Source organism: Nesoenas mayeri (assembly GCF_963082525.1).
Source record: "Nesoenas mayeri genome assembly, chromosome: W".
Taxonomy (NCBI): domain Eukaryota; kingdom Metazoa; phylum Chordata; class Aves; order Columbiformes; family Columbidae; genus Nesoenas; species Nesoenas mayeri.
The window spans coordinates 1,182,527-1,206,140 of NC_137553.1; the positions used below are offsets into that span (position 1 = coordinate 1,182,527).

General features: G+C 38.1%; 1 protein-coding gene across 1 annotated transcript in view; it reads right to left on the minus strand.

Moving 5' to 3' along the window:
* The window catches only part of LOC308051419 (guanine nucleotide-binding protein G(q) subunit alpha), a gene marked incomplete at both ends in the record, with an annotated part of 109,098 nt that overhangs the window by 32,139 nt on the left and 53,345 nt on the right, over nucleotides 1–23,614 (minus strand). The window contains one exon of the mRNA XM_080361847.1: nucleotides 12,029–12,183. Within this exon, the coding sequence (XP_080217973.1) occupies nucleotides 12,029–12,183 (155 nt within the window). The remainder of the gene's footprint in view (nucleotides 1–12,028; nucleotides 12,184–23,614) is intronic.

Here is a 23,614-nt window from a genome sequence, read left to right on the forward strand (position 1 = left end):
GTTTAAAGAGCAAAGTGTCTTAGCTGGTGTCCTAGCACAAAACACTCATGTAGCTTTTTTATGCTTAAAATTGTATCTTTTGCTCATCCAGTTCTTCTCAAGTTCTGCTCTTATACATGTACTAAACAGAAAACTACTTATTTTTTTCACCAGTACTACCTTCTAGAGGCTATACAGAATCCATACACAACCTCATAGAGTCCTATTTCCTTCCTTAGATATATTAACAGTTTTAAAGGATGTATGGGTCTCTACAAAGTCTCTCATATTATGCATTCAAACTCAGAATCATGGAAACAGTGTCAAAAGCAGTAAGAGTACCTCACAGAAAAATTAATATAATATGCACAAAATCCTGTAAAAAAAAATAATCTTTGTTACTAACTGTGCTGGGTTAGCTGAAATTGAGGTAATTTTCCATGCAGTTAGAATATTTTCTTCTTAGTAGCTAGCATGGTCTTTTGCTTTTGGATTTAGCTTCAGAATAATGAGATAGCACTCTGGGACAGAGTTAAGTTTTCTTCCAGTAGTTTTCCAGTGTTTCGGATTTGGTACAATATCTTGGCTGTTGCCAAGAAAGACTTTTTCAACTGTCCAGCTGCAGGTGCAAAATAGCAGTTGAGAGGGAACATAACAGCACAGCACCTAGACTGACATCCAGGTTGACCAATGAAGTATTCCATACCATGAACATCATGCTCCATATCTAAGTTGGAAGTTGCTGGGGACTGGCTGCTGCCTTTGATAGCTGCTGTCTGTGAAGGTTCTGCTCCTGCTGCCTAGTTCCCATGATTTCCCTATGCCTGCTGTGGTCTCCACATTTTTCTGACTCACTGCACTTGCAGTATCCTCCCTCTGGCATTCATTGCTGGGAGCATGTGTTCCAGCAGCTAAGTATTGCTCTGTATATTTGTGTAGCTTTGTATATTTTATAATATCTACATTATTACTCTTCTTTTATTATTATTCTATTAAATCTGTTTCCATTCCAACCCACTTGTCTTTCCTCCTTTTCCCTTCCTTCCCCCTGAGGAAAGGCGAGAGAGAGCAGCTGCCTACTGTTTAGCCACTGCCTGGGCTTAAACAGCAATACTAACAAATCACAGCCAGAATCTATAGTGCAACAAAAGCAATTTAGAATACACCCTGCAATTTTTGGTTTGATACTGATAACACTTAGCCCCTACTATTTTTCCTTCTCATTAACTTAAAACTTAATGAATAAATTATCACTGTATTAATGAAAATAGGCTAATAGTTCTTTGTTGCACAACCTTACCTTTCAATCTTTTATTATTTTATATACCTGCCATGAGCATGTAGAAAATATTCAATGAATTGTTTTAAAAAGAGCTTTCTTCACTGTCTTGGGTCCTGTCTGGGATGGAGTTAACTCTCTTCATAGCAGCTGGTATGGAGCTGTGTTTTAGACTGGTGACCAAAACAGTACTGATAACACAATGTTTTAGTTATTGCCGAACAGTGCTTGCACAGCATCAAGGTGTTCTCTCTTTCTCACTCTGCCACCTGAGGAGTAGGCTGGGGGTGGGCGAGAGTTTGGGAGGACCAGGACATCTGACCCAAATAAACCAAAGGATATTCCATGTCATATATAACATCACACTCAGCAATAAAAACTGGGGGTTTGGTGTTTTCCAAGGTAGCCATTGCTTCACAGCATCCTTGTAGTCCTCTTGAGTAGCCTGCCCCTTCTTCCAAAGCTCATAAATTCTCCTTTTATTCCTGAGTTCCAGCCGAAGCTCTCTCTATTCAGCAGGCGAGTCTTCCCCACTGGGGACAGCTTGCTCCTGTGCTTCTAAGATTACCTTGTTGAAGAGAGACCAGCCTTCATGGACTCCTTTGTCCTTCAGGACTGCCTCCCAAGATGCCCAAGATGACCTCCAACTGACAGATTATCCACAAGTCCTTCACTGTTCACAAACCACAGGTCCAGTGGGCACCTTCCCTAGTTGGCTCACTGATCAGCTGTGTCAGGAAGTTGGCTTCCTTATACTCCAGAAGCCTCCTAGACTTGTCTCCCCTCTGCTGTGTTGTATTTCCAGCAGACAGCTGGTAAGTTGAAGTCCCCCACAAGAACAAGGGCTAGCAATCGTGAGACTTCTCCTAGATGCTTGCAGAATATTTCATCTGCTTCTTCATCTTGGTTGGGTGGTCTGTAACAGACTCCCACCATGATATTTGCCTTGTTGCCCTTCCGCCTGATTCTTCCCCATGAACACTTGATCCTATCATCACCATCATTAAGCTCCAGAAAATCAAAACACTCCCTAATATACAGGGTTTGTCATGTAAACCCACCCATGATCTAAAAACCCAAAATTCTGATAGTGTCACCAGTCCCACAGCAAGGTAGTGATCTGCTGGGTCTTATTGTATCTTCCTTCATCATACCCTGCAACTGAGGGGACAGAGGAGAATACTACTTGTGCTTCTGAACCCTTAACCAGTTGTCCCAAGGCCCTGAAGTCCCTCTTGATTGCCTCAGATTTCCCATTGCAACCTCATTTCTGCCTATCTGAAAAATTAGTAACGGATAATAATCTGAGGGCCTAACCAGGGCAGAAAGTATTCTGCTCACCTCTTTAACCCTGGCCCCAGGAGGCAGCAGACTTCTCCAAGAAGTGGGTCTGATCTGCATATTGGGCCTTCTGTTCCCTTTAGAAGGGAGTCTTCTATAACCACAACCCACCTTTTTTTCTTCATAGCAGCAGTTTTGATGGAAGGCTCAGACCAACTTAACCTCTGCAGCACCTCCAGCTTAGTTGAACCACCTTCCTCAGTATTGTTGTTTGGTTCCACTTGCAGAGCCTCATACCTCTGGTTGCAAGAAAATGTAGGAAGGTGGGTCTATCCCAGGGAAGGTAGGGTGCGACTCCGCTGGTCTATCTCCCTCTCACACTCCCTGATACTCCTCAACCTACTTACCTCCTCCAGGCTGTGTCACTATGTGGAAGAGTTCCTCTACTTGAGCACACCTCCCACAGCTGTGCTCACTGCTGCCATCCAGTACTGGTGTAAGAGCAGGGCTCACCCTGCAGCCTGACACCTGGGTGGCTGCATCTTCCCACCAGATCTTGGTCTGGGCAGCTGCATCACTTGTGGTGGGTGCCGAGCTTACAGAGGCCATGGCTTTCTGCTGGGTGGATACCATTTCTCCCTGGTGAAGCTGGCAAAGCTTCTCTGCCCTCCTTGCACACCCTTCTGCATGAACTACTGTACCATGCTGTTTGCCTGCTCCATTCACAGTGTTCCTGGTCGCTAGCACTCCCTAGGCTGCTCTTTATAAGTAGGGGGTGGGGTGGGGTGGGGTGGGGTGTGTCACAGCTGCCCTGGCAATGCCCAGGTCTCCTCAGCGTCTCCTGCAAGAGAGCTGCCAGATCCTAGCGGGTCTCTCTGCTGCCATGGTGTTTCCCTGCCTCAAAGAAACCCTCACTGTGCCAAGACGTGCCACTTTGCTGCAGATCGGGCTAGCTCCAAAGCAGCTCCCCTCAGTAACTGCCCTGTTTACAGATGGATCCTGTCATATTGTAGGAAAACATCAGAAGTGGAAAGCTGCTTGTGTTGGTTTGACTAAAAACTAGTTAATTTTCCTTCATGCAGTTAGAAACCTTCCTTTTTCATATCTAGCACGGTTATTGTTTGGACTTAGTTTGAGAACAAGAAGATAACACCCTGGGACAGAGTTAATGTTTTTAATTGCTCTGGTCTGAGAGCCAAGGACATTCTGAGCTCTCTTCCCACAGATATGAGGCAGCTGGGAAGTGGGACATAGATGGGGCAGACCTTGACTGACATCCAGACTGATCAATAACAATTTTCCATCCCATTAGCGTCATGCTTCATATTTAAGGAGAGTCAGGATCTTCTGTCTAGTTTTGGTCAGAGTTGGGGTAGACACCTGTTCGGGAGGGTTCTGTTCAGGACTTTCTTTGGCCTTTTGTCATCCTGCCATGGACACTATTGCACAGATTATCCATGAATGTGAAATGTGCCACAATCAAACAAGCCAAGCAGTTAAAGCCTCTATGGTATGGAGGACAATGGCTAAAATATAAATATAGGGTGGCCTGGCAGACTGATTTTATCACACTCCCACAAACCTGCCAAGGCAAGTGCCATGTGCTTATAATGGTGGAAACAACCACCAGATGGCTGGAAACATATCCTGTGCCCTATGCCACCACCTGAAACACTATCCTGGGTCTTGAAAAGCAAGTCTTATAGTGACATGGCACCCCAGAAAGAATTGAGTCAGACAATGGGACTAATTTCCAAAATAACCTCATAGACACCTGGGCCAAGAGCATGGCACTGAGTGGGTATATCACATCCCCTGTCATGCACCTGCCTCTGGGAAAATTGAATGATACAATGGACTACACTGAGAGCAATGGGTGGTGGGACCTTCAAACACTAGGATACACGTTTAGCAAAAGCCACTTGGTTAGTCAACACTAAAGGATCTACCAATCGAGCTGGCTCTGCCCAATCAAAACTTTCACATACTGTAGAAGGGGATAAATTTCCCATAGTTCACATTAAGAATATGTTAGGGAAGGCAGTCTGGGTTACTCCTGCCTCAGGCAAAGGCAAACCCACCCATCCATGGGATTAATTTTGCTTAAAGACCTGGGTGCACTTGGTGGGTAATGCAGAAGGATGGGGAAGTCCAATGTGCTGCTCAAAAGGATTTGATTCTGGGCGAGAATAGTCAATGATTTGAGTTGTATGATGTTAATTGCTATATAATACTGTATGTCATCACTATTATGGTTGCTATATGCCATATCAATGATATTACATTAAGAATTATCCAGATTAATAAAGAATGAACTTTGATTGAACCAGTCCGGTGCAGCAGTGATAGAAACAGAACTGGTGCCCAGCAACTTCCTTGACATCGACTGTGGGCTTGGACCATACTAGATACACCAGTTATGACCTCCAGATGGAGCATGCAACACCACACACCCCCTCTCCTGCCCTGAAAGAGTGTTATGACAGATGGAGCCAAAGTCATGGACTAAATGAACTCAATGGACATTTTAAAGGGATGGCCAATGGACTAAGAGAATCATATCTGTGTATTATATCAGAAGACAGGAAAAGTGGTGGTGAATAATTTGAATGTATTGGGAAGTGTAGGACCTGGGCATGCCATAGATTGTATAGAATAAGGAGTGGATATTGTCCTGTTTTTAACTGGGATAGAGTTGATTTTCTTCCTAGTAGGTGGTATAGTGCGATGTTTTGGATTTAGAATGAGAATAACGTTGGTAATACATGGATGTTTTAGTAGGATAAGCAGTCAAGGACTTTTCAGTTTCTCATATTATGCCAGGTGCATAAGAAGCTAGGAGAGGGCACAGACAGGACAGCTGACCCAAACTGACCAAAGGGATATTCAATAACATATGACATCATGCTTAGTTTATATTTTGGGGGAAGCTGTCTGGGGGAACCGCTGCTCAGGGATGGTGTTGTCATCACTGACAAGAATGAATCCTGTCTGCAATTGCTAATCTAAAGATATGTAAATCCTTTCAGTTTTAAGTCAGTCTGCTCATATAACCAAGATAAGAGTGACTTGCAAAACACCTAATCACAAACTACAGACACTGCTGACCTTGCAGCTTTACACATTTTGAAGCCTGCACAGTTAGTTGTCTTACTTTAACATATATCTTGAGACTGCTGGATAAAGTGTCCTTTAGCTGAACATTGCTCATTATATGCTAAAAGGATTATCTAATGCAATATGCAAACATGTAACCAATTGACTCTTTAGAGCGTGAATGTAGTGATAAGATTTTGTATATAATGCCTTTTACTTTACTTGCTCGCATGCTGGCTTTATTCCAGCATCCAGACTTGCACAAGTCTGTAATAAAAATATATATCTCATCTATATGTGCAAAATTTGGCTCATTTGTATGCACACTGGATAAAGAACCCTGTTTTGGGACAACAATGGGTCAAGTATCAATCACCTGGTGGTGAGAAATTGCACTGTGCATCACTTGTTTTATATATTCTTTTATTACTGTTATTATTACTATTGTTGTTATTATTGACCTTTCTGTCCTATTAAGTTGGTGCAAAACTAATTGTGGTTTTGGACTGTGAATTTTAAATCATTGTAACTAGGCTCAAACACATGTTTATTAATCAAAATAGGAACCATTATAATCAACATATTTTTGCCGTCGAGAAATAAGTTTGTTTATTCCTGTAGCATAAAAATCCATTCTTCGGGATTCAGATGAACTCTTGGAAAGCGTTTTCTACATCCTGTTGGTTGTGGAAGCCTTTTCCCTGCAAAAAGTCATGGAGATGCTTGAAGAAGTGGCAGTTGGTTAGCAAGAGGTCAGGTGAATGTGGCAGATGAGGCAAACCTTTGTAGCCCAATGCATTCAACATTGGAAGCGTTGGTTGTGCGACGTGCAGTCAGGCATTGGTCGTGGAGAAGAATTGGGCCCTTTCTGTTGACCAATGCTGTCTACAGGCGTTACAGTTTTTGGTGCATCTCATCGATTTCCTGAGCATACTTCTGAGATGTAATGGTTTCGCTGGGATTCTGAAAGCTGGCGTAGATCAGACCGGCAGCAGACCACCAAACAGTGACCATGACCTTTTTTGGTGCAAGTTTGGCTTTGGGAAGTGCTTTGGAGGTTCTTCTCGGTCCAACCACTGGGCTGGTCATCACAGGTTGTCATATAAAATCCACTTTTCGTTGCACGTCACAATCTGATTGAGAAATGCTTCATTGTTGTTGCGCAGAACAAGACAAGACGACACTTCAAACTGACAATTTTCTTGATTTTTGGCCAGCTCATGAGGCACCCACTTATGGAGCTTTTTCACCTTTCCAAGTTGCATCAAATGCCAAACAACCGTGGAATGGTCAAGGTTGAGTTCTTCGGCAACTTCTCGTGTAGTTGTGAGAGGGTCAGCTTCGACGATAGCTCTCAATTGTTCCTTGTCAACTTCTGATGGCCGGCCACTACTCTCCTCATCTTCAAGGCTCTTGTCTCCTTTGCAAAACTTCTTGAACCGCCATTGCATTGTGCGTTTGTTAGCAGTTCCTCGGCCAAATGTGTTGTTGGTTTTGCGAGTTGTCTCTGCTGCAGTACAACCCGTTTTGAACTCAAATAAGAAAATCGCTCCGATTTGGTTTTTATCTAACATCATTTCCATAGTCTAAAATAAATATAAAATAAACAGCAAGTAATAATTCAGCAGCAAATAAACATAAAGTGAGAAAAAGCACATTAAAATGATGTATAATAAACCCACATTTATTTAAGAATGTATTCCAATATCAAATGGCAAATTTCAACAATGCAAAAACCACAATTACTTTTGCACCAACCTAATATTAGACTGTCTTTATCTTAACCTACGAGGTTTACCTTTTTTTTTCCAATTCTCTCCCCCATCCCACAGGGGGAGGATGTGAGTGAATGGCTGTATGTGGTATTTAGCTGCCTCCTGGGTTAAACCACAACACAGAGACATGAGATGCCCAAAGAATTCCCTATAGGTTTATCAAACAAAAAAATTTCTGTTCTAATTGCCAGAGGCAATAGCCACTAACAAAGTGTTGCAGTAATAACTTACGTGCATATACTGATCCTTCTCCTTTTGGGTCCCTAATCACATTTTATTTAGCATACAATCAACTTCCCCGAAATGCATCTACTTCTCAAGTGAAACATGGAAGCAAAATGTTACTTAGAAGGAACAGGTATGAGGAAATTATTGTTCATTAGAATCTATAGAGAACTTCAAACTCTGGTAGAATACTATCATACAAAAATTACTAACTGACCCAAGCATTACAGTGAATACAATATTTTTTCAATTATTTATCAAGAGTCTTGGCTAAACAGGGAGGTCCCAGTTGACTGGAAGTTGGCAAATGTGACCACTGCCATCTACAAGAAAGGTCAGAAGGAGGATCTGGAAAATTACAGGACTGTCAGTCTGACCTCGGTGCCAGGGAAGGTCATGGAACAGACCATGCTGAATGCCATTGTGTGGCACATATAAGGCAAGAAAACTATTAGACCCAGTCAGCATGGGTTTATGAAAGGCAGATACTGCTTGACCAGTCTGATGTCCTTCTATGACAAAGTGACCTGCTTAGTGGATGAGGGAAAGGCTGTGGATGTTGTGTACCTGGACTTCAGTAAAGCCTTTGACACCGTATCCCACAGCATTCTCCTGGAGAAGCTGGCAGCTCATGGCTTGAACTGGCTGGATGGTTGAGTCCAAAGAGTTGTGGTGAATGGAGTTAAATCCAGTTGGTGGCTGGTCACAAGTGGTGTTCCCCAGGGCTCACTATTGGGACCAGTTCTGTTTAATATCTTTATAAATGATCTGGACAAGGGGATTGAGTGCGCCCTCAGTAAGTTTGCAGATGACATCAAGTTGGGTGAGAGTGGGCTGAGGCCAATTGTATGAGATTTAACAAGGCCAAGCTCTGGGTCCTGCACTTGGGTCACAACAACCCCAGGCAACACTACAGGCTCAGGGAAGAGTGGCTGGAAAGCTGAGTGGTGGAAAAGGATCTGGGGGTGTTGGTCGACAGCTGGTTGAATATGAGCCAGCAGTGTGCCCAGGTAGCCAAAAAGACCAACAGAATCCTGGCATGTATCAAGAACAGTGTGACTAGTAGGACTAGGGAAGCAATCGTTCCCCTGTACTCAGTGCTGGTGAGGCCCCACCTCGAATTCTGTGTTCAGTTTTGGGCTCCTCACTATAGGAAAGACGAGGTACTGGAGAGAGTTCAGAGGAGGGCAATGAGGCTGGTGAGTGGTCTGGAGCACAAGTCTTATGAGGAGTGTCTGAGGGAATTGGGGCTGTTTAGCCTGGAGAAAAGGCGTCTGAGGGAAGACCTTGCTTTCCACAACTACCTGAAAGGAGGTTCTAGCAAGGAGGGTGTTGGTCTCTTCTCCCAAGTAGCAAGTAATGAGGTGAGAGGAAATGGCCTCAAGTTGCACCAGGGAAAGTTCGGATTGGATATTAGGAAAAATTTCTTCACAGGAAGGGTTGTGAAGCAGTGGAACAGGCTGTGGTGGGATGTGGTGGAGTCACCACAGGGATGTGGTGGAGTCACCATGCCTGGAGGTGTCGAAAAGATGTAGAGATGAGGCTCTTTGGGATATGGTTTAGTGCTAGATTTAGGTTGTGGTTGGAATCAATGATCTTAAAGTTCTCTTCCAACCAAAATTATTCTATTATTCTTTCTTTTCTTTAGACTTTGAAAAACCTCGATATAAGAAGATTGGTTAAGATCTGTAGAGTATATATATATATAAAGTTCTCATCTCACACATCTATTATTTCAGGCTATACATACCATGGTGTTTGTTACAGCTGGCACACACTGTAAACAGTGTCTTTGAAGCCATAAAGGGAAGTGGTTTAGTGGTAAATGAGTCACCCATTAATGTATATGGGAAGTGAATAATGTCTATTTATATCATCTTGACTTTATTGCAGGTAAAAGTCTAGAAATTACTTAAACAACAACTTGAACATCTAACCATTGGTGCATCCAATGGTAAGGGGAAAGAATGTAATGTATTTACTGAACTATCAAGAGGTTCAAATCAATTCCCACCTTTCAGGAAACTTACTTTCTTAGACACTGCTCTCACCTCTTCTGGTAAATACACATCTATCTGATGTATTTCTCCAGTGTACTAGCAGTGGATATAAAACTTCAAAAGTGTTGATAAGAATGACAAAGCAGGTCAAAAGATGACAGAAAGTAACAGTATAGAAACTTACAGGATATATTAGAAACTAGCAACAGTATTTAGAAACATCAACACAGACAGAAAATACAGAAAAAGAGATTTAGAAAGGCAATGTGTACTAACAGAGGAGGAAAAAAGCAACATGAGAAACAGAATAAAAATACTATTTCTGTAAAAATGTTGAGAGAAAAAAATCTTAGAAGACTAAAGGAGACACTCTTGCAAGGGATGAAGGAAGAAGCAGCATGAGTGACACATATGCTTCAAAACGTATACAAGAGATCTGGTGGACAACAAACTATTGTTTCGATTTAATATATCAGGTACGATGAATTTACTGGTCTCAACAAGTCAGTGAGCACTGGATGGTTACTTCTTTTTAAGTGCTTTGTGAATCCCAGTAGTAAATTTCAAGCATTATGTTTTGCTGCTTTGTTACATAGGGATTTAAAGCTAGCAAATTGTGTTTAGATGTTTTATCCCTAAACATGTGGAGTGTATTTTTGAAACGATGTTTCTTTGGTGTCTGCTTTTCCTGGACTTACATATGTAAAGAAACTCTGCTTGCAAGCATAAATATATGAGACTCTTCTGTGGTGATTCATAATTCTAATGTTTTATTACTTGTTCTAAAACGATTTTTGCAGAACTCCACAAAAGGAATTATAATCTCTTATAATTAAAATCTAGAAACCTGAAATAAATCATGTTGTTAAATAGTTACATATGTTGAGTACTAGTACATTTACCTTTTGGAAGAAAATGTATGAAAATTTTGTTTCTACATCTCCTTAATGAGCTATATACTATTTTAATACTACTTAAAAGATCTACTAGGGTGACGATTTCATTAGAACTAGGTCAGAACTACCAGATTAAGTACAATTTGATCTGAAGTAGTATCAGATACTTATTTCCTACTTTGGAGACTTACTAATTTTATTGTATCCTTCTAAGGCAACCAGTAAAATGTATACATTTATTTCAGTTTTGAAATCAATATTATAGCTATCGTGGAATCAAAGCTAGGACCTACAAATTCAAAGTATAAGAAAAGCTCTGTTTCACCTTCTACTTATGTTTGCTGTTAATTTCAAAATGAAAACAATCAGAAAGTATAAATTTCACCTCAGACTTCTGTTATATGTATGGTTATGTTGTTCCATTGACTTTCATGGAACCTTCATGGTGCCTTTCAGTTTCTTCTGTGCTTTCCTCAATGAGAGGCTTCCTTTCATGCCAACCTGACATGGAGACTAGAACGATATAATCAGATTAATTTTCATAGCTAATCTAAAAGTTCCAGTGGACACTATGGAAGTTTTTGCCACAGCTTTAATAATCAAGTGTTCCAATTATTTTTCTAGTGGGCAACTCCAAAAAGTCAACCTCTTCTACCATTATCCTTTTTTTTCTTAACAGATGAAAAATTTTACCAGAGCTATACAGTATATTACTCAGAGCAAATTAATTTATTGGAGCCAACATTTAGACAGTCCTCAGGGTCCAATGTTAAATTCCACATTTCTATGTTCTCAGAATCCTGCCACAAGACAGTACATGTGTACCATTCAAAACCAAGTTTAGTCACATATACATTTTGATTGTTGTTGATCTATAGCAAATAGGATTTAACTTAAGCTTTTTTTCCACCCTTTACAAATTGAAGTCTGTTTTCAGTTACATGTTTGACTTCTTGGCAGCCATATTCTTTCAAGATTAGGTCTTTGTGTAAAAGAAAAGCAGTTGAACAAAACACAAGAACACTTGCTTGGTACTATTTACCTCATCACCAGGACCAAAGAAGAGAAAAGGAAAAAAGGAAAAAAAAAAAAAAGGGAAAGAGGGAAAGAAAAAGGGAAGGGAAAAAACTAGGAAAACAGATGTTCTACAGCATTATAATTTTTATGAATTGCATGGAGGTCTATGCTTGTTTGCACTTCCCTAGTAATAAACTTAATACAAAATTTTGAATTATCATAGGCTTATGCTTTGGGAAACAAACACACACATAATACTAAACTAGATACACTACCTTCCTTACAGTAGCCTTTGCATTCAAGTTATTAAGTGTATGTTTGTGCTGAATATGCATGCACACACAGATGCTTGTACACATACGCAAAAAAAACCTGTACATGTACGTACACAAAAATATAGTATAAAAAGATAAAAAACAAGAATTGCTTTGTTAAGAACAGAAAATAAGATACAGTTGTTTGTAATCTCTATGTACTTACTATTTAGTTGAATCTGATAACTGATATTCTCGTCGTCTATCATAACATTCCTGGATTCCAGGGTCATTCCATAAACTTCTTATTGCATCTACATAGGGGTTCTCAAAAGTTGACACCTTCTCTACATCGACTTCTCGAACTAACTGTGCATGAGCCTAATTTGAAACAAAGAAAACAATAAAATTTCACAGAATCACAAAATCAGAATGGTCAGGATTGGAAGGGACCTCTGGAGATCATCTAGTCCAACCCACCTGCTAAAGCAGGTTCACCTAGAGCAGATCACACAGGAATGTGTCTGGGTGGGTTTGAATGTCTCCAGAGGAGACTCCACAACCTCTCTGGGCAGCCTGTCCCAGCGCTATGGCACCCTCAAATAAGTTTCTCTTCATATTCAGATGTGGTTCAGTTTTTGCCCATTGCCCCTTATCCTGTCATTGGGCACCACTGAAAAGAGTCTGGCCCCATCCTCTTGACACCTGCCCTCAAGATATTTATAAGCATTGATAAGATCCCCTCTCAATCTTCTCCAGGCTGAACAGACACAGCTCTCTCAGTCTTTCTTCATAAGAAAGATGCTCCAGTCCCCTAATCATCTTTGTAGCCCTCCGCTGAACTCTTTCCAGTAGTTCCTTGTCTTTTTTTGAAGAGGGGAGCCCAGAACTGGATACAGCACACCAGATTGGCCATCTCACCAATGTGAGGTTATGAATAAAAAAAAAATAGTAATAGTGATGATATGAGAGAAGGTGAACTAATAAATGTGTATATGGGTCATTATTTCAGAATAAGATTATCCTAATGCAGTATTATTTAGCTGAACCGGATAAAATGTTCACATTGAAATTTATATTTATTTAAGCTAAATTTTAAGGAAACTTTCATTTTTTAGGTAAAATTTTAGAGTCTATAATATACCTGCATTTAAAATGATAATCAGTAAAGCAACTTGGCAGAGTTTGTCTGACTGATGGGAGCAAACAGAATGGGGAGGAGGGAGGAAATTTGCCTTTTGAAGAGATTAATTTATATTTACATACACTAAGAGAGAAAAATAACAGATGAAAACTTAGTCAAGCAAAAAAACCCAAGGGATTCTACTCTCAAATTAGTCTGCATTTCAAACTAGACATATTTCAGCAAGGACACAAACCTCTTTGCATTTTAAATTAGGTAAATGCATACAGGAAGAACTGGTTTTGTTCTTTTTAAAGTAATTTATCTTGTTCACACACATGCAACCCATCAACTCCAGTCCAGGAGAATTCTACTACTCACTTAACAAAATGTTAAACCTGAAACTATTGTTTACTCACATGGAAACCAAGAACTCCAAGTTGAATGCAAAAAATGTTTGTCTTCAAGATATGGAGAACATATGCTCTCTGTTATAAGAACCCAAGTCTCCAAGTTCTAACAAAGTATATTTTCTTCTGGAACATCATGTCCACCCATCCCAAAACTGGACAAATCATGAAGGGTCTCTACTGTCTCATAACAAAATAACAAAATCATGGTATTCTACTAAGCACAAGCCAATACTCTTGTGAAACAGGAAGATATATATTTTTTCCCAAAAGATTTTGTATTTTTTTCTCAAACTCAGTTACGTGTTCAACTGGCTTTGTATTCTTTCAAAAGAATGATGCCCCAAGTATTTGATCACTACTTATGACAAATATATTCCCATATTATTTTTTATTTTTATTGAACTCTGAAATTATGACCAGATTATATCAAAATGCTAACGGAGGTAAAAGACTGACTCAGTATTCAAAAGTTACTCTTAAGCTTTCATCAGAAATTCATCAAAACTGAAATATTTCTGTAAAAATTCTCGAAACATTCTCTAACAGGTACTCAAGTATTCTACATTAGCAGTACAGATAATCATAAAAGGTAATTACTTTATTCAGTTATCCATTTAGATGTATAATTACTACAAAATATTCCAAGATTTTAAATTTTTTTATTTACCAGTTCTGTGTGTCCTGCCCTACAACTAATATGACTGCACTATGTGGCAAAACTTCTGAAATAAACTCTGACATTTACCAATGAGTTGTATCCATCAGAAATCTAATACAGCCTTTTTAAAATAATCATTATTTCCCCAGTGAACACTGTTTGTGTTGTGTTTCCCTGGGATATGCTTGGGTAGACTCATGACTGCTTGTACCCTACTGACATACAGCTCTTCATAACAATGCTTCTTAATGTAGTAACCCTTTACACAGATTTCAAGCCTAAGGTATGTCTTCTTGTTCCCCAGAGGTACTATACTTTCCTGTAGATTACAATTTTTCATTCTTTCTTTCTCTGACTCTTTGTCAGTCAGTATCTTTTACTGCCTTCTAATTTCTGGTCAAAGAGACAGAGATCTAAATATAGGATCTCATCTATTGGCTTAATTGTTTTCTCCTTTGCTCTGGTAAAAGCCAAAAGTAATTCTACTAAACATATTGAGATGCAGAAGCATAAATTTAATGCAGAAAAAGACTTAAATCATGCATGATGTGGGGTGTTACTACTCATAATTACTGGTTTTAGTTTCCTTCCACTAATATAATATCAGTTCTGAAACATTATTTTTGATGTTAGCACTCAAATTGCTTGCATGAAAAATCTTAGGACTCATCATTCATCCAGTTTCTGCAGTATAAAGTTTCTGCAGTATAAACTTTATCCAGTACTTCTTAGTCTTCACTGATACTTTTTGCAGTACCCAAAAATAGACATTACTTTAAACAAAATAGTAAAGCTGTTGCCTCTTAGAAAATTGTATCTTCTGAGAGTTCTTTTTTTTTTGGAACACCAATAATTGCTATCAAAGCAGTGAAACAAACAAACAAAAAACCCAACCCAAGCAACAACAAAACCCAAACAAAAACAAATTAACAAAACAAAAAACCCAAACCCAAAACAATAAACAACAAACAAACAAAAAGCCCCAAACAAACAAACAAAATACCCCTGAATGATTCTGCAAGTACCATCAAATTAAAGCTAGTAATTAAGTGTAATTACTAGTTAAGCTGTAATGTTCTACAAACAGAATCTAGGTGGTCTAACTGACTTTTCAGTCTGATACACTTTTGACATCAGCAGTCAAAGAACATGTCCTTCTGAGGATACAAGAATACCTGTAACAATTTGCACGTTTTGCCACAGATCTTATAAAAATATTCAATTATCTTTAGCAAATCACATCAATCTTCAATTTTTAAGAGCTTCTTCCCTGATTTCTACAAGTATTAAAAAAAAATTATCCCAGACAAAGAAAACTGGAATTTCTTGGAATACCATTAGATTCTGAAACCAGGAAATCTGAGTGTTAAAGGATACCAAAATAGCTATCTTCTTTTCTTCTTCTTCATCATTCCTTTCAGAAAAATATTGAACAGTGTTAAAAACGAATTCTGAGCTTGAAGAACAATATAGTTTTATACTGGTCTTTCTGGCAATACTCTTTTCCACATAATTGCTATTGAAAATAAGTTGTTTTTTATTTTTTTTTTTTAATCTCTAGGATCCGTAGTGTCAGCTTTCTACCTATTATCTTCTAATATTTTGAAAAGACTGATATACCTCAGTGACTAAGTGGGCCGGCAAATGGATGTTTCCACATTCTCTCCATATGTGCACCAACCTGTCCTGGTTTTGTTTAAAACAAGACCAGTTCTCTTTCAGTGAATTTTCCTTTCAGCTAAGTTCTTCTAAGTAACTACACTTTTCTGAATTTAGCTGCATGTTTTTCAGACACTGTTGCTCCAGAGCTGATAATGGTAGCAATGGTATGCAGAAGAGACCCAGGTTTAGACTTATTGCTATGGTAGCCAAGGTTACTGATAAATTTTGCATGTCCTGTAAGTGAGAGGGGCGTATTTGCAAGAGCGGACAGAACAGGTGACTAAAATTGACCAACTAAGTATTCCATCCCATACACTCTATAAAAGTGGGAGATCACGAGGGTCTCACTCTCTTCGACCATGGTTGGCATCTGAAGAGGACCCTGCCTGTTGTGCCCGCGATCCGAGGCCTGGTTCCAGACCCTGCATCCCTGAATCCTGTTCTGGTTTACTGTGGAGTCCAGCTCAGGACTTCCAGGTACCTGCCCTGCAGCTACTGGAGCCAACTCTGCCACAGGCCACAGCTGCACTACACCAAGATTATTTTCTCTATTTATTAGTTGCATTAGTAAAGCATTTTTAACTTTTCCAACTTGTAAGTCTGTCTCCCTTTTCCTCCTATTACCTTTCCTAGTGGGGAGGGTGGGGGGTTAACAGAGAGCATCTGCCATGATTTATTGTCGCCCCGAATCCTACAACAGTAGTTACAATCAATGTCGGAGCAAGCTTGGAAAAAAGTTCAACTTTTTATATTACTTTTGATATTGTCTCTGTCATTTTTTCAAACTAGCTTTCTAAACTACCAGAAAGATGTCTGAGGGAGGCATACACAAATGGAGTCTATTTAGAAAAAAATTCCTCTTTTGATCTACAGAAGAAAGCAATATGCTTGAGATGCAGTAGGCAAGGTTATTTTGTATCAATGGTCTGTGTACACTAGCTGATTTTAAGATGCCCATTTAAAGAATCCTTCTCACATGAGAAAATATATCTTAGCAAATATTTTCCATTTTGTAACAGGATTTCCCAAACCTATAAGAAAGGTTGTAGTGCTCGGCCTGTCAGTAAATCATCAAGCACAGTGATATTAGGTAGGTCTGGATGGTATAATTCACATAGACTGCATAATTGACAGCAATGGAATGAGATCAGAACCTAGCAGTCTGGGAGCTGAATGGAAGTCAGTACAAAAAGTCATCATCATGGCCATGAAATTTTCTCTTTTGTCTTGAGAGGACTAAAACCCCAAAGTGATCTATTTATTGAGAATATAACTCTTGCTTATAGAAAAAGAAATTATTTATGCCATTCAACAGAAGTCATGAGTCAGACTGATGACTTGTAATCTACAACTGTGATGCATATATGATAAATACCTTGCCTTACTGGGCTGTATTGCAAGATATGCAGCTTTGGAGGAAATCTTCAGCTATCCTTTGCCCTTCTTTTCTTTTTCTTTGGACCTGCTAAATCAAGAGCAAATGAAAAAGTAAAGATTTTCCTGCAAACCTGCACATAATTGAAACAGGTGTAACATTTGAGGAGAGTAATAGTAGGCTGTATTTCACTGTCATGAACAAGTAAGAGATGGGGGATGTGTTCCTTAATGTATCAGAAATCATAAATCTCTGAAGATCACGCAGGAAAGTGCTTTTACATAGCAGCCTGAGAGAACTAATTTGGAAGAGGACTGGAGGACTGTAGAGAGGTAGTTGCTTCCTTTGAGCAACCCTGAAGCACAGAATGGATTAGTCTAAACAGAAAGAGGTTTCATGGTGCACTACACTGAAGAACTGTATATAAATTAATAAAAAGTTTTGTGAATTACTGAAAGGAGGCTTGGTACAATGCTAATCAACCTACAGTTATTGAAAATGGTCAATAGGGTATCAAAACTGACTAAATAATTTGTCATCCTTTCCTATTTTATATTCTAACTTTTGAGTAGGAAAAATAGCATCCTCTTTGAAAAAGAACTCCACAGACACATAACAGAATCTAAAAATTTGAGTTTGCAGTAAAGAATATTTTTGTTACTGTTCATTGTCTTTAAAATGTTTAGAATAATGAGTCCTAACCCATGACTCACAGGTACTACAGTAAAACAATAAATAAGGATTTAAACAAAATATCTCGTAACTTAAGTTTGAAAATGATTCAGTTCAAAATGTATCATTAAATTCTACCTGTAATATTTTATATAAGAAAACACTGGAATAACAGAAGAAAAAATATCATGTCTACACTTATGATATTTTTTTTATTTTTAATAGGGCTCAGACAAACCTTATGGAGTAGATGAATAAAACAGAAATGTATTTCTACACTGAAATCAGTGCTCTGTATTTTCTTATTTACTTATTTCTTACTTACTTTTAAGTTGCATCAGACACAAAGACAATAAATACTATGCCACGCTGCAGGGAAAAAAAAAAGGTGTGACTGGTTTGTCACTGTCCAGGTTTCATATTTCGTATATATAAACTTCAAGTTGCCTGACTATCACTTAAGATGTTGCCTAACAAATAAAAGAAACATGAATGTATCAAAATGCTCATTACTCTTATTTTGATAGAATATCTAATTGCAAAGGTCTGAATTATCACTTTTGTATCTATTCACCCCTTCCCTCCCAAAACCCCATATCAATAAGAATATTTCCATTAACTGAAACAACTTCTTCAACAAATGGTGTTGGCAATCAAACTCTATAGAAAAAAAAAAACAAAACACATTTGCAAAACAAAAGAGAGAAAAAGAGAACTGAAGCATCAATAAGCAATATATTCTCTACTAAGAGGACAAACAGGCAGATGAAGTTAAATGAATCAGTCTTTCTGTGATCTTAGATAACTTCAGCTGTTAAAGTCTCTTGTATCTCTTTCTCTCAAAAAAAGGCTAGATTTTGGATGTGCATCCTAATTCTGTTGTTCGTGATAAGTCTAAGTAGAGCAATTTACAAAAACACTCTGAAAAGAGAATCGATAACTCCACATGCAATGATAAAAATCTTCCTGAATTGACAACTCTACAGAGCAAATATTGACATTTAGCATTTTGACTATATAATATGGTATTTTTCACCAAAATATCTCAGAAGACTTTACAAAGGTCAAAAATACCACTAGGAAGTGCCATTATATAAAATTATCACAACACACAGCTCAATCATTTACACTGATGAAAGCATAAACCTAATAGTGTCCAAATAACAGTAAATATTACTATATTATTATTACATCTCAGATGTTTAATTACAAGAATAAAAGAAATGTCATTTAGCATTATAAAAAAACCTTTGGTAAATACAAACTGATGAAAAGGCACAAAAAGGTATTTCTCAAACATAAGACAAAACTATTTTCTAGTGGCTACTAGATCCATTATCATAAAATGTCAACAGTGCAGGTATATACGTAACTCATAATGAACTTTGTTTCAGTCCTGTAGAATAGAATTGCTGTCAACTCAAAATGGTAAAAACTGTTTTATAAAAATTTCTGTGTTACTGACACAGTACAAAACCTGATCTACCTACATTACTAGTCATAGAAACGCTAAATGGCATATTATACCATGCTACTCAAATACCCACACGTAAACATGCACACATATGTTGCTATACATCCCTGAATAAAAAAATATACTTTGTCTAAACAGCCACTTAAGTTTAAAGAAATTTATCTGTGCATATATGAAGAAAGTTTTCCTTTGAGTAACATTTCACAGATAGAATACGTGTGCTATAGCTTACTTGCCGCTTGTGGAAACAACTAAGTTTGTCTCAGAGAATACTGTTTTTGAAGCTGAAACATAACTTTCTATAGCTAAGATAATTTAGTCCCAATTTCCTAATGTATAAGTTGTCTTTAAAAGGGTTTGAAGGAAAAATAAAATTTTATTTTGTTGCAAGGCCTAAGAAGCTCCCAAATCAAAACCATGACAATCCTTTTCATCTTTCTGTCAGTATTTGTTTATATTTTCTTTTATTTTTTTTTCAGGGTGGTTTTCTGTTCTTCACTGTCCAAAGAAAGTTTTCCATTTTGCTATAGTGTACTATTTAAAGAGAAGTGTTTTAGAACACTATGGCTCCAGGATGGGAAAGAGGGTAATTATGAGATAGAATTATACATTCTCATCATTCCTGCTAACAAAAATACCACAGAATTCTACATATTCTAACACATACACCAGAGAGCTCTGCTGCCATCCAGAGGGACCTTGGCAGGCTGGAGAAATGGGCAGGCACGAACCTCATGAAGAACAAGGGGAAATGTTATGTCCTCCATCTGGGGACAAATAACCCCATGCATCAATATATGCTACAGGCCAACTGGCTGGAAAGCAGCTCTGCAGAGAAGGCCCTGAGGGTCCTGGTGGACACCAAGCTGACCACGAGCCAGCAATGCACCCTTGTGACAAAGAAGGTCAACAGTGTCTTGGGTGTTGCCAGCAGGTGGAGGAGGGGGGTGATCCTTCCTGTCAGCATTGGTAAGGATGCATTGAAGAATACTGTGCTCATTTCTGGGCTCCCCAGAAGAAGAAAGATATGGACTTACTGGAGTGAGTCAAGCAAAGGGCCACAAAGATGATTAAAGGACTGAAGCATCTTGTATATGGGAAGAGGCTGAGAGAACTGTGATTGTTCAGCCTGGAGAAAGGAAGGCTCAGAGGGAATCTTACCATTGTTTATAAACACTTGATGGGAGGGAATGAACAAAAGGGAGACAGAATCTTCTCAGCAGTTCTCACTGACAGGCCAAGAAGACGCATGGACATATGAGAAGGACACACAAAGTTCCATCCAAACACAATAAAACACTTTATTCATTACTGTTGTCATTTTAGGAGGCTAGATATTCTGCCCTGCAATTGCTCAAGACAATCTGCATATTTAAACATGTTGTTTTATTACTGTACCTTCAAAAAAACCCATACATGCAATGGTGTTCTAATTATGAACAAAGGAACAACTTCCACTTCTTTGATTATGGAATTCAGTACAGTCCATTTATATACAGTAAGTGCTTGATTAGGACCTTATTCCTTTAATTCAACAAGTTTAGTTTGTTTTCCATGGTTTGCTTAGTTTTACTTTGAAGAAAAAGAGCAACAAGTAAATGTCAGACCCTGTAAGTAAAGGGCAATCCAGATTGCTGAGTTCCAAAGCTCTTTTACTATGTATTTGAAAACATTAGTCTTGTTTTGAATTGTTTTCAAAACGTTACTTTTACCACCAAATATTCGTAGGTTTTTAAGAGAACCTTTTACCAGACAAAGGGGTGTCAAAATTATGGGATTCATGTTCTGGTTCAGATAAATCCTAAGATTTCCAAGGAAGTAGTGGAAGATCTTGGTGAAGAAGCCTTTACTGAATTTCTGAAGGAGTTTGAAATTAATTGCAGCATTTGAGTTCTAATATTGCTAATTTAAACAATCTGAACATAAAACTGAATCCAGTTCTTCTCTTGGACAGTCACTAGCAACAGTCTTACAAGCCTCATGAAGTCCTCACAATTAGTAGCTGACAAGCCCAGGTGGTAAAATCTTTTTCAAGTAGTAAAACCTATTTAAAATTTAACACAAATTTGCAATGACAGAAACAGACTTAGAAACATTTCAGGTTTGAATCAATATAAGAAGATACTGACAACAAATCTTCCCCCACAACAGTTATTGTAGGTAACATAAATAATCCAGACTACTGCTCTGTCAAATAATACATCAATAAAAGTTTTCATAAACATATCCAAGCATGCATATACAATCAGGTTTTCAGTAAAAATATCAGTATCCTGGATTTTTTTTTTTAATCTGCTCTTAATCTAACATCTTCAAATAAATTTTGTTCAGTAATTAAACAAATAATTATGATACAGACACATGAGCAATCATACCATTGTTTCTCAAGCTAGCTAAACCAGTTAGTATATACATGACAAAAATGAGCATTGCTGGAGTCCTTCATAGTGTTACTCCAGTTGAAACCCCAGATAAATGTCACTAAAGCTACGGTATCAAGCTTATATGGAGAAGAAAAGAGTATACAAAGGCAGAGTTAGAGCTAGAAAAATCAGAGCTCTCTCTATATTCAGACGGTATAACCTGGAGCAGACTTGGAACTGCTTTAAACAACAGTGAGCAGAGAACGATGACAGCCCCAGAGTCAGAGATGCCTTTTTCATTCCAACATGCTTCCTCATCATGTATATTGTTCAATTTCATGTACCTGACAAGCTGGTCTCCAGGAAACAGGTATCAAAAGGCATAATGGACCACAGTATATAACATGGAAACAAAGAAAACAAAACCTCCCCCTCCCAATCCTTACCAAAGAGCATCTTTCATCTGCTTTGCTCACAGAAAAAAAAAAATAATAATCTGGAAACCAATAGGGGTTAATAATAAACTGATTTGCCAATCTCTCTACATCTTTACAGTGACTTCACAATAAGGTAGGATAAATCACTGTAATATTTTTTTTTTAAGTAAAACTAAACCTCCTTCTATTTTACATGCATCAAGTGTTTTAAGAGCTTTATAGCAAGTTTCATGTCCTAGCACCTGGTTCTAAAGAATGGTGTTTGATATTAGTGTTGTAAATAATGTCAATTTCTGCAATATTATTTTTATATAGTGATATAGTTGGCTTTATTAAAGATAATGTTATTCAAACATGGGCATACTCAAATTTTCATTCCATTTTCAAGTGAAATAAGTGGCTATACTTGACAAACCTTGAAGAATCCACTTGCTTCAGTCAACCGTTGCAATTCAATAGTGAGTGCATTTAAAAAAAATGACTCTGAATTCTCACCTAAGCAGCATACATATGCACAGAACTCCTCCTGAGCCTTACCCCTGTACAAAGCCTGAATGCATCTTGCAGAAGAGGTGTCTTTAAGGATCAGAATTATAACAGCTTTGCTTGGCTTCATCCATCTAAATAGCTATAACTGAAAAAAACTGTATGCCTCTTTGAAAAGTAGAAGTTATGGTCAGTTGCATCAGGCAGTTCAGAAATTAAGCAATCTCATTCAATTACCTAAACAAAAGGAACTGCAGAAGTTTCACTGCCTTTAGAGAGTTTCACTGCCTTCTAGAGAAGAGTCTAAGATTTATATAGGAAACAATTAGCAGATTCTTTAAAAAAAAATTATGTCATCATAGCACTGTTTCAATTTAGAAGAGGAAGTATTGCATTAAAAATAATCTTGCAGTTATCAATTATATTTATGAAATTTAAAACTAAGTCAAATAAAAGCACTGAAAAGAAAAGCATTTATTGTCTATATTTATAAGCCATATTTTCTTGTATTTTCAAAGAAAGAGAGTGCCCTCTGCTGACTAACACATAGCAAAGAAAGCAATCATTTCAAACTGATATTTCTAGAAATATAAGGATTGGCATGGTCCCTTAGAAAATAATGAATTGTTCCATTAGGAATATTCCTCTGAAAAAAATGCATCAAACTTAAATAGTTGCATTTGTGTGTTTTCTAACCAAGATGATTGTCTTTCTAAAAAAATACTTCATTTTTTGGAAATGAAAATAATCTTTAGACTCATCCTAGGCATGTAAAGCTACATAGTATCTGATCACCTACTTCTTTTGGGTGCTTTCCCTAATCCCTTTATACAAGCATTTGTCTAGAGCAGGGGTGTCAAACTCATTTTCACCGGGGGCCACATCAGCCTCACGGTTGCCTTCAAAGGGCTGAATGTAACTTTAGGACCGTGAGGCTGATGTGGCCCCCGGTGAAAATGAGTTTGACACCCCTGCTCTAACGTAAAGAACTGGCAGGACTGAATAAATGGTAAAATTTTATCTCAGATAAAAAGCTGTTGTCTTGAATAGGGTCACAGAAGAATGAATTGAGTCTTTTTAAAGATAGAAACCCAACATTATTTTCTCCAGAGAAACCACAGACATATTATATATAGCATAGTGATGAGT